The sequence below is a fragment of the Mastigoproctus giganteus genome, chromosome 7, assembly GCF_048544385.1.
Source record: "Mastigoproctus giganteus isolate SK-2022 chromosome 7, ASM4854438v1, whole genome shotgun sequence".
NCBI classification, from domain to species: Eukaryota; Metazoa; Arthropoda; class Arachnida; order Uropygi; family Thelyphonidae; genus Mastigoproctus; species Mastigoproctus giganteus.
The window spans coordinates 193,205,625-193,218,753 of NC_143581.1; the positions used below are offsets into that span (position 1 = coordinate 193,205,625).

General features: G+C 35.0%; 1 protein-coding gene across 1 annotated transcript in view; it reads left to right on the forward strand.

The window, feature by feature from the left end:
• Positions 1–13,129, forward strand: part of LOC150083505 (phenazine biosynthesis-like domain-containing protein 1) — an 83,891-nt gene that overhangs the window by 45,950 nt on the left and 24,812 nt on the right. The window contains exon 5 of the mRNA XM_090377323.1: positions 10,138–10,167. Within this exon, the coding sequence (XP_090233449.1) occupies positions 10,138–10,167 (30 nt within the window). The remainder of the gene's footprint in view (positions 1–10,137; positions 10,168–13,129) is intronic.

Below are 13,129 nucleotides of genomic sequence, written 5' to 3' on the forward strand. Positions count from 1 at the left end.
CTATGATTGTCTCCGACCAAACCACGTGGTTCGGTCCGATTTCTGGAGGACATAACCATAAAACAATAAAAACAATTAGCAGTCACCTGTTTATTGGGCTTTTCTGTTAGTGCAATCTATCAGAAACTCGAACTTATTGAATTTGCAATAATACCGACAGCTGGAATTCTGTGGATTATTATGGTGAAATGTATTTACACTTCCATGGAATCTTCAATTGTATAAAAAATTAATTTTCATAATCTTTTCTTCATTCCTATTTTTAAAGCCTTGTAAGCCTTGTAGCTTGTTACTCCGTTCTCACTTGTGCGTATCATGTTACTTGCAAGTTGTGTGTGCCATGTTCTTTGTTATTGATTGCTTATCTTTTTACTGTTTTAAATTTTAACCCCCACCCACAAATGTCAGCGAACAGAAATGTCAACTAGTTAGTATTTACATATTACAGTACGTATTAATTATTCCGATTATCACGTATATTCTTTCAATTTTCACGTATCATTTAATTTTTTAATTGGTAAGGTAACAACGGGTAAATTTCTGCTTAATATATCTTTACTTTTATAGCTGTGGATAATATTCCTCCTGTGGATAATATTTTAATAGAATTAAAATTCAATTTGCAAATGTGATCACAATGACCGGCGCTTACTACACATTGTATAGTGAATGGTACTTTATTATGGTGAGTCCATCGTAATGTGATTTGATTGTACAGTGAACAAATTGTAAAGAGGGGGTCCATTGTATTTTTAACTATTTACATGAAACTTCGGATAATTGGGGCAGCTGCTTAATCAGGCCAAAATGCACTAGTCCCGACATGTCCCAAATAACCGAATCAACTGTATAAGTCAACCTCTTTCTTTACAATCTTTCGATGTGAAACAACTACATATTAAGAGTCGCTCTACTTTTTAATCCAATTATTTCTGCTCTTTCTTTTAAAATTTTACATTGACATTTTATTATTTGTATGCTTTTATATACTTATTTCTTTCTTTACAGTTTGCTGTAAAGAAAGAAATAAATAAGCATATACCATACTCCCTTGCAGGTCATGAAACTGAACCTGCATGCATAAGTAACGAGTGAAAACACTCACTAAAGATATCTAACTGATATCTACGAGAATACCTGTATACATTGGAGACTTGGTTTATGTAACTGAGCCATTGCCTGTTTGGGACTGTACTTTACTGCTAATTGATTTCTCTGTAAATAATGCCTCAATATTGAAGGAAATTTGCTATTATAAATTGAGAATTGCAAAAGGTCACTTTTTTGCGAACTAAAAATAAACTTGCAAACATAGCATCTGACAGATTAGTATTAGTAATGGCCACACGGTGGAAGGAAGTCTATGGCTTATGCTGCACCAGCCAAAAAATAAAAAATAAATAAAATAAATACATAAAATAAAATAATAAGAATAAAAACAAATTAATAATAATAAGAAAAAAATTAAAAAATAATAAATAAAAATTAATAAGAGAAAAGAAAATGGACACCCTAGTATTTCCCCCTCACTTAAGTAATTATCCAGCTGACCTTTGAATCTCCCCAGACTGTTAGCCTCTACTACCATGTAGGTAACTTATTCCAGTAATTTATAACTCGCTGGTTAAAATAAAACTTCCTACAATCCAGTCTAACTGCCCCCGGAACTTGAAATTATCGCTCCTATTTCTATAATCATTTATAACCATGAAGATTTCATCCTTATTCATTTTGCTTATGCCTCTCAGAGCCTTAAACACCTCAATCAAGTCTCCTCTAAGGTGCCTAGTTTCCAAGCTCTGCAACCCATGTATTTGAAGTCTTTCCTCATATGGATGCTCTTTTGCCGATCTCACCAGGCGAGTTACCCGTCTTTGGACCCTTTCAAGAAGAACCATGTCTTTCTTTAGGTGCGGTCTCCATACTTGAACAGTATTCCAAGTGTGGTTTAAAAATAGTCTTATATAATGGGATTACGACGTCCTTATCTCTACTAGTGATTGTTCAATAAATCATTGATAGGACACCATGGATTCTCCTTGTAACCAGTCTACAATGCTCGGAGAACTTCATATCTGACCGTATCGTAATACCCAAGTCCCTTTCCTCCACTACCGGAAAGATTCCATAAACTGTTTTTGTTTGATGAAGAAGATAAACTAATCCTTTGGTTTTGAAAGGTGAGTGACAATGCAGTACCTTTAATAAGGATTTTATACTCAGCATGGAAGTTATCTTAAATTATTTTAGACTATTTTTTAGCACTTCAAAGGTTGGCTTATACACCAGAATATATGTTAAATGATTATAAACAAAAGGCCTTCAAAAGCCTTGCTATTTGAACCGATATATTTTGTTCATGCAGTATATGTGTATACCCACACTTGTATGTACACATTAACTGTATATATACAGTGCTGATATTAATCACATTAATTATTTTTGTGAAATGACTTATAATCATGAAAGGTGGTAGTTGAACTGATTCCCAACTCCAGCAATCTCAGGAACCAATCCTTCCATGATCTTGAAATTTTCTGTATTTGGTGTAATCATTTCATACTCATGACAAAAGCTATGCAAAATATTGCATTTCCACATTTCAGTTTATTGTGCAAAAAACTCTACAAGCTTTTTCTTTCTTTTTTGAGAGAAAGGTAGCATTTGGTGCATGGAAAGTACGGTAAGTATACAGTACACATTGTACAATCAAGTAAAAATAAAAAATAAAATTGTTTCCTCTTCCACTTAAAATACATCATGTATATTATGCATTTTAAAGGGGAGCATAATTAATTCATTAAAGAAAATAATTATTTGGAAATAATTAATTCTTTTTCAAAAATATACAGATTATTATTATTATTATTATTATTATTATTATTATTAGCCATATGGTACAAGGAAGCCTGAGGCTTATGCTGCACCAGCCAAAAAAAAAAAAAAAATTCCCCAGTTACCCCCATGTGTGTGTGTGTGTGTGTGTGTGTGTGTGTGTGTGTGTGTGTGTGTGTGTGTGTGAGAGAGAGAGAGAGGGGTATCACCAAGAAAGAGAAGAATGATGATATCCAGCTCAGGACCCTGGGTTTGCCAAGCCCATACTCACCAGATGTGAGCGTTTCACACAGCTGCTTCACTGAAGTCCTAGTGGGGGAGCACCTTTGACAGTAGAACTTTTTTCACAACAGACAAGGACTGTATACATTTTGAAAGGTCACAAGCCCCTGATCTGTTTAATTTTCTTTTAAGTACTACAGGGACAAATACATCTGGTTGAAAGTTTCTGTGTCAGTGTTGTTTACAAAACAAAACAAATTTTACAACAAACATAAGTTAAATTTGCAAAATTGCCCTGACACAGGTGTTTACAATCTAAAAGTTGTGAAAACATTTCTTCTTCAGTGTACCAGCATTTTGGCTGGTTTGCTCCTTTGATAAGCTGCCGCCATTTCTCAGTTGTGCGCTAAGATGTTTCACTTCTGCATAACTTTGAAGCTCAGTTTCCTTCAGAATTGTATTTATGATGGTGTTTCTTGGTCTTCCTTGTTTTCTTTTTCCTGGTATATTGCCTCCCACTATGCCTCATGGTGCCTGATCCATTGTAGCTGTTGTCTTCTAATTCTTATTCTTTCTTCTCCTATGAGTTGTAAAACCAGGTTATTACTCATTTTTGCTGTCCTGCTAATGTTTTTCATTCTCTGCCAGCACCACATTTCAAACCTCTAGTTTTTTCAAATTGGTTTTGTTTAATGTCCATGTCTCTGTAGATATAATGCAATTGACCAAAAGTATGTTTTCATAATTCTTTTTCTTAGATCTAGTGATATTTCTCTGGTTTAGTAAAGAGATTTTACCTCTAAGTGCTTGTTTTGCCATTGCAATTCTTGAACTGATTTCATTGTGGCAAGATGCATCTTGTGTTATAATCTGTTCCTAGATATTTAAATTTTGTAACCTGATCTATTTTTTTCGCCATAAATTTCAATGTGAAATTGTTTTGGCTTTTTCGTTATCATCATAATCTTTGTTTTATTAGTACAGTTGATTCCGGCTAATTGGGACACATCGGGACTAGTGCATTTTGTCCTGATTAAGTAGCTGCCCCAATTATCCGAAGTTCCACGTAAAAAAAGTTAAAAATACAATGGACCCCGCTTTACAGTTGGTTCACTGTACAATCAAATCACTTTACGATAAAGTACCATTCACTGTATGATGTGTAGAAAGCCCCAGTCATTGTGATCATGTTTGTGAATTGAATTTTAATTCTATTAAACAGCGATTCTAATTTTTGAAAATAGGAGGAATATTATCCACAGCTATAAAAGTAAAGATATATTAAGCAGAAATTTACCCGTTGTTACCTTACCATTTAAAAAATTAAATGATACATGAAAATTGAAAGAATATACATGATAATCGGAATAATTAATACATACTGTAATATGTAAATACTAACTAGTTGACATTTCTGTTCACTGACATTTGTGGGTGGGGATTAAAATTTAAAACAGTAAAATGATAAGGAATCAATGACAAAGAACACGGCACACATAAATTGCAAGTGAGAACGGAGTAACAATTTTACGAAGCTTTAAAAATAGGAATGAAGAGAAGATTCTGAAAATTAATTTTTTTATATGATTGAAGGTTCCATGGAAGTGTAAGCACATTTCACCAAATAACCCACAGAATTCCAGCTGTCGGTATTATCGCAAATTCAATACGATCGAGTTTACTATTTGTTTATGATAGATTGCAATAACAGAAAAGCCAAATAAACAGGTGACTGCTAATTGTTTTATGGTTATGACCTCCAGAAATCCGACCGAACCACATGGTTCGGTCGGAGACAGTCGTAGGGTAATCTCCAGTTCTGTGATTTCCTGCTCCGATTAAACGCCGTGTTGTCCCAATTAAGCGAAGTAAATCCTGGCTATTTTCTCGATTGGGTTCTGTTTTTTAAGATTTTCCCCAAATAAACGGCTGCCCCGATTAACCGGTGGCCCAAATAACCGGAATCTACTGTATTAATCTTCATTCCATATTTCTTCACTTTCTGGGTTAACTGTTTTAGCGTATTGTATAACATTCTTGGACTACCTGCAAGGATTACCTGATCATATGCAAACTTAATTGTGCCAAGCATTCTTCCACTTACCTTTAAACCTAACTTTTTAACATCAGATGCTTCCTTCTGCTTGGTTGACTTTTTAATTCTGCAAATATATTAAATAAACCTGGGAAAAGCAGGCATCCTTGCCTCACTCCTCTCCCTATTTTTGCTGTTTCTGTCAATTCTCCATTTCACCTGATGATGGCCTTTAGTCTTTTATACAAGTCAAATATTAAACTAATTAATCTTTGTGGACATCCCATGTTTTCGAGTAGAGGAAAATGTTCATTCCAAATTACCATGTAAAATGCTTTTGCATAGTCAGTAAAACACACATACAGATTCCTGCCATTATTTATCATTCTTTCACCTAAGAATCTTAAAAGTTCCTATTGTAGATAAGTAAATTTGCATTGTGTGCCCTCTAAATACTGTTTTTGATGTAACATTCTGTTTGTTTTTTTATGATTTTTAACAGAATTTTTGATGCACGTGATTGGTTTGGTTTGGGTTTTTATTGGTGCATCAGCAACTGAGGCTATAATGCGCCAAATGCATGTGATATAAGGCTGATGGTCCTATAGCCTTTGTATATGGTCGGTGTAGATTTTTTTTTTTTTTTTTTTGATATTGGTATTGTGACAGTTCTATAATGTTCTTCTCGCCATTTTCCTTCACTATGTGCTTTCGAAACCAATTCAAATAGTGATTGCTTGACTTGGTCTCCACTGTTCTTTATTAATTCTGCTTTAATATTATTTGTACCAGGAGCTTTGTTGTTAGGAAGTAACTTCAAAGCTAAATCAAATTCTTGTTTTAATATTTGATCTTCTATTAAGTTGTTCTTCTGTCTCATTGTATTTCCAAGTGTAACTACATGGTTCCACGTATAGATCTATGTACTTTCTCCTTGTCTCTTGTTCTTTTTTATTTCTGAGTTCTCTGGAGCAAATTCCATTACATTTTCTTGTTATTTCATTAATTTTCTTGTATGCACTATCTGTTTGTCCATATTGTATTAAGGTTTCAATTTCTTGGCACGGTTCTATCCACCATCTATCTTATGCTTTTCTGCATTCTCTTTTTTCACCTTTTGTTTTCATATTTTTGAAGCTTTTTCTTTGATCCATCATTTGAAGGATGTCTTCTGTTATCCATGGTTTTCTTTTTTTTTTCACCTTGTTTCCTTGTTTCCAGGGGCACACATCTGGTGAGTATGGGCTTGGCACACCCAGGGTCCTGAGCTGGATATCATCATTCTTCTCTTTCTTCTATGATTCCCTTCTCTCTCTATCTCTCTCTCTCTTTTGGCCAGTGCAGCATAAGCTGGTGCCTCCATAGCCAGGTGGGCAGGAGCAGCAATGCGTAGCACACGCTTCTTGATTAGACCGGAGTTTGAGCTCTTGACCACCAAATACGGAGGATGCAGAAAGGTCAGGGAATGACTACCGCATATCCCCGGAGCAATATGACCTTAGTTGCTAATGCTCATAAAAACCGAATAACAAACAAACAAACAAACAAACAAACAAGCAGCATAAGCCTCAGGCTTTCTTGCACCACATGGCTAATAATAACAAAAAATAATAATTTCCCAGAACTTTGTGAGCTGCTTTATTTATAGTTCCTTTAATGTTATTCCACATCTGGTCAATATTGTTTTATCATATTTTCCTTATTTACCTCATTATAGCTATTTATAATATTCTGGAACATTATTCTTATTTCTTCATTCTTTGGTTTTTTTTTTTTAGATTCCATTTGTTATTTATTTTCTTTCCATTAATTTTCTTTAACTTTAGTTCTGTTATCCTTTTCACTATTGAATGGTCAGGTCAACATCTGCTCTTGGAAAAGACTGCTTTCTTTACCTGATTGTGGTATCTTTTGTTTCACCAAAATGTACTCTTACTGATATCCACGAGAATCTCCAGGATTTCTCCATGTATACCTACATTGTAGTGGTTCTTGAAACCAAGTGTTGGCAACTACAAATATTTCTTGGCTACAGAAATCAATTAGTTGTTGTCCCCCTCAAATTTCTTGATCCTAGCCCACCCGAAATCTCCAGTGATATATATCCTTCTCTTTTGTCTCCCACAACTGCATTCCAATCACTGATTATAATTATATTATCATTTGATTTTGTTTTTTTTCAGAAGTTCTTCCAATCGTTTGTAGATCTCTGGGGCTTTTATTTTAGATAATTACTGTTTACCTTCAAAGTTAATTGCAATAAAGATGCGAAAGTGGAAAGTAAGTAAAGAGTAAGTAAGTTGTTACCTTAGTCTACTGCCTCATGTATGAATCGTGAAAAATAGAAACTGAGTAATCTACCACTTATTAGCATTCTTTTCATAGCATTAGACTTTGGTCTAATACTTAGTGCACAAACAGTGAAACTCAGAAACTGAGTAATCCATCACTCGTTATCAGTGTGTCATAGATCTTGTTTGCAAACGGCAATCAGACAATTCTGTGACCTAAAAAATTTCTTGATGTCATTGGAGCTTTCTCTGAGATAATCTCCACCCTCACAATCAGCTGTAGTATGCTGCTTTGGCAAATCAAAGAACCAGATTTGCTGATTCTCAGGTAGTTTTCTGGATTTGCCCATTTTCCAAAATATAGCCGAATAATGGATTGCTGAATTTGGAAGGACCTCTGGGGCTTTTATTTTAGATAATTACTGTTTACTTTCAAAGTTAATTGCAATAAAGATGTGAAAGTGGAAAGTAAGTAGAGATTTTTGTGGATACTTTATTTTTAATGATCACTTTACAAGAGGTCTTTCTTTCCAGAAAAAGCTTGTTCCTCATTCTGCTTACTCTAATCAACAGAAATATTTAAACTGAAAATATTATTTTATTTATTGGCTTTACAAGAGGTCTTTCTTTCCAGAAAAAGCTTGTTCCTCATTCTGCTTACTCCAATCAACAGAAATATTTAAACTGAAAATATTATTTTATTTATTGGCTTTAGAATGCAGAATCTATTTTAATATAATGCCTGGCTTAAATTCTGTTTATATTCTGGTACATCTAACAATGTTTAAGTACAGTACAGTTTTGAACCTGTAATTAAACCTGCATACCGACCACTCAGACATGGCCAAGTAGTTCTCATGTATATAATCATTTCCTTTTTGTTTTTCTTTTTTATCAGATCATTTCATCTGAAAATAGAATAAAAATTCCAGAACACTTCTTGCTTTTTTGCTGCATTTAGTCATAAGTGCTTGTATGTTGATGGTGAATGTGTTGTCTTTGAGATATCTGCACAAGAAATAGCCACCCATGTAGTGGTATTCACTACATGAGCCGCTGGCTTCATGCAACCCACAGGTTACTTTTCTGCAGGCCTCATCTTCTCAGAAAAGTAAAGATAAGGTAGATATGTGGCTATCAGGGGCATGTACCTAGTTTGAATACTTTCACCCACCATCATCAACACAAAAGTGTAGTATTTCTATATTACTACATTTATTATAGCTAATCTATACAGAAGTATGTTGCATAAAAAAAATATTTTTATTTATGTACCAAAACATACATTTCATGCAATGATTCTACATGTATTTTTACACTGTATCTGTGGCTGAATTGAAATGTTATACTGATACAAATAGTTCTCCTATAGCATACCATTGCTCTGTTGTGTTTGCCAAGCTTTCCTGTACCTATCAGGCTTGTATATGGATAAGCACCCATCACAGTCTTTCTGTTGGTTGACAAGGCTAACCAAATTCTGAATGACAGTTGCTGGTATTGCACGTATATCAAACTCATTACAAAGATTTTTCTGTACTATAACCAAAGAACAGTGCAGCATTAAAGGAAAATTACTGCTATAGATAAAGGGATAGTTGAGTGGGAGAAGAGAGAAAGTTATCAATGGACACTGCTATTCCTGGACTAATGTTATCATTGGAGTGCCCAGGGTTTGGTGCTGGCCCATTGTTGTTTTCTTTATTTATTAATGATATTAATGAAGGTATATCAGGCTTAATGTCTAAGTTTTCAGATGATACAAAGGTTGGCAGGGTGGTTAATGACAGTATCTATTGCAGCAAGATCTTGAAAAATTAGGCAGTTGGGCTGAGAAATGGCATCTGAGGCATTGGCAAATGCAAAGTAATGCACGTAGGTACCAGTAATCCCAGATTAATGTACCAACTGTACTCAGGGTAGTGAAAAATAAAAAAGACCTGGTGTGACTGTGTAGTCAGATATGAAATTCTCTGAGCAGTGCATAGAGGCTGTAAAGACAGCACATGGGGTTTTGCCAGTGATATACAAAATTTTTCTAGCAGAAATAAGGAACTGATTATTCCATTGTATAAGGCAGTGGTCAGGCCACATCTTGAGTACTCCATACAAGTCTGAAGGCTTCATTTTAGGAATGATGTAGAGCTGCTGGAGTGGGTATAGAGAAAGGCAATGAGATTGGTAAGGGGAACAATGCTCTTAAGAAGAAAGGCTTCAGTTCTGCAAATTGCAGCATCTGTAGAGGCACCTTCAAGGCGATCTTGAAGTTTTTTAAGGCTTTGAATGGAGTGACCAAGCTCAATGCTGATGGAATTCTTCCTCTTGCTGTGACTATGCACATGAGGGGGCATAAATTCATATTGAGGAAAGATTGGTTGTGGAATAGATGTGTGGAAGTGGATAGCTTGAATAAATTCAAAGAAGAACATTACAGTGGTTCACTTTCAGTGAGACTAATCTAATTTCATAATATATTCTTCATTGCTCTTAAAATTTACAGTTAAAAGACTGCATCAGAAAGAAAAATATAAGCAAGTAAAATGGTCTGATAATGTAAACAATCAGATTAAATTAAAAAATAAAGTTTTTTGCACTGTGTGAATAAAATTTTTGTGCACATGAAAACCCCTGCTTAGGTTCAAAGACATTTATTTTCAGTCAAAGTAGGAATTTAACTTTTTTTTTTTTTTGATATATTCACATATTTGAAAACCATTATTTGATTTATGCATTCATTGAATTTTTTTTTTCCAGAGGCCAGAGAATGTGGATAATTTAATCAAGGTAAGATGTATTGTTATAATTGGATTTTAGGTAATTGGATTAAATATATTGTATATGAATAAAAGAAAGAGGTATGTTTTACTGATTTAATTAGCCAAATATATAACTTTTATCCACTGCTGAAACCTAATCTTGGTTGTTATTAAATTTTAAAAAGGATTAAATTAAAACTTAACTTGAGAAACGTTATTTAAAACAATGTTTCTTGTACCTTTTTTGCAGTAGTGTAAAGTAGGGTAAAAATTTTGAAAAATATGTGAATACATAGTATGCATGTGAATGCAAACACGTAACTGCCACGTAAGTTATTTTAGAAGTGTACAGTTTCTCTGTGCTGACTTACATTACTGTTGTGCATTACAAGCTCGTGTCTATTGGGGAACAGATGGCAAATCAGTAAATGTTATTTTATTACGATTGTTTTCTTTAAATCCTTTTATCCTGAAATGTCTTGCTTATAAAACTGAATGTTACTGATTTAAGAGGTAAGTGTTTTAGTCCAAACATTGTCCAAGTTATTTCCTGTTGTATCAATTTCTGAAATATACTAATACTACTGTAATTGAGTCACTAAAAGAAATATAAAATATTAAAGTTTTCATAAAATACTAACTGGTGTTTAATATAACTATATTAAAATAGAATTATATAACAGTGATCAAACAGATAAAATGCAATAAAGGTATCTTAAAATCAAAAACAGGTTCAAGAGGCTTTCCGAAGGCAGGGTATTCTTCATCGGTGGATTATTATGTATTCTGATTATGTGAACATTATATACTGTGTATAAGTACATAGCACAGCTGCCGTAGTGGAAACGTGACTCCTATCATAATCCTGGTGTGGCACTGGAAGTGTCTCTTTATTTGGGCAGCTGTCGGCAAACATTACAACTAAGAACAACAGATTCAGTGGTGGGATGCATGCACAATCCCTGATAACAAGACCTGGGGTGGATGGGATCTATCTAGTTATATTAAAGGAGGCAGCACAGGAAGTAAGCAAACCCTTAGCCATAATTATGAGAGCATCCTTGGACTCAGGGGAAGTCCCTACGGACTGGAGATATGCGTATGTATCACCAATATAATTTTGATATCATATACTTGGATTTCAGCAAAGCTTTTGACACTGTTGCACATGGAAGATTACTGTAAAAATTGGAGCAGTATGGTATTGAAGCTAAGTTGCTACAATGGATAAAAGGGTGGTTGAGTGGGAGAACACAGGGTGGTAATCAATGGCACTGCTCTTCGTGGACTAATGTTATTAGTGGAGTCTTCCAGGGTTTGGTGTTGGGCCCACTGTTGTTTTGTATATTTATCAATGATAATGATGAAGGTATATCAGGCTTAGTGTCAAAGTTTGCAGATGAAACAAAGGTTGGCAGGGTTGTTAATGACAGTAATGGCAGTGTGCTACTGCAACAGGATCTAGAAAGGTTGGGCAGATGGGCTGAGTGGCAACTGAAGTTTAACATTGACAAATGCAAAGTACAGTAAACCCCCGCTATTCCCGGGGTTACGGTCCTGAGAAATGCTGCGAATACCGATAACGCGAATACTGAGTTATGGCTCCCATGGTAATAAAGGGGTTCTGTTCCAAAGTATGAAATATATAAGAAAAACTAGTCTAAAATTTTGTCTATGTATGTATTATATGTACCTTCATAATATGACTATGGACATAGACAGTACATAGTGAAATGCAAGCATTTGGCATCGAAATGAAAATAAGAAACAATTTATTATTAAATGTAATATTTATTAGAAATTTCAAACAAATCTTTGAAACCAGCGTCTTTGCTAGCTAAAAAACTTATCCTGGCAGTGCTATCGCCAGTTTCGCTAAAGTGTTGATAAAGGAGTTTTGCCTTTTCACGAATGATGAGTGAACTTAACGGAATTTTATTTTGAGTTCGGTCTTCTCTCCACAGATTTAAAGCCTTTTCCATTTTTTCTAATTTAACTTCACGAGTTACAGAGCAAATTTTTGAAGCAATTAGCACGTTTTCATGGACACTACGGCGATTTTTTTTCTTCGATTGATCGTACCGTTGACTCATTGATTTTATAATGCTTTGCCACTGAGGAGACACTTTCACCATTAGAAATTTTATCTAATAACTCAATTTTATTCGCTAATGTCATCACCTTTGATCTTTTCACATTTCCCTTGTTATTCGTAGCCATATTTTTGTGCGGGTTAGAAAGAACTTGTCCAAATAAAGTCACTTTCTTCCGTTAACACACTCGAAAAAGTCTGTTTTACACTGCAAACTGGTAGATTTATCACATTTGTAAGCATATCAATTTATAAATTGATAAATTTATTCAATTTATAAGCATATATACAAAGCATATACATTGAGGTTGTCACAGACATTCTCTCAGATATGCCAGACAAGCTGTACTTGCTACCTGGGAGTCTAAAACATTGATGGAACTGATATTCGGGTGACACTCAAGTCAAGTGGACGACCCAATTTCGCAAAGTTCGGACGGTCATTGACAGCCAAATCCTCTGCTTGCACCTTCATGATGGTGGGACTGTAGTAATCCTGGGTATAACCTCCATGCACAAGTACATGGTAGGTGACCACCCAGGTGTGAACCAACGTAAGCAGGGGTCGAGGTGTGGCGCCCACACCACATGGAGGAACGCCACCCCTCTATGTTACCAGGCAGTACTAGGTGGTAGATGACTCATCAAGTGGTGAAATACCACCACTTTGCTTATTGGAGGCTTGAAGTGGTGGAACTCATGTTTAGTCTCTAGAGCTAAGTTCCGGTCTCTAGAGCTAAGTTTCCCTATCTCTTCCATCATGCTGTGATTGATGATTTTTGAGGTTATGATGAACGTCGTGACGAGATCCGATATTCCTTACATTTCGAGGGGACAGCTCTAAAACGGTGTTCGCAGGCCGGCCGCTAGTTAGTATACCGGACCAAACCTATTGGTA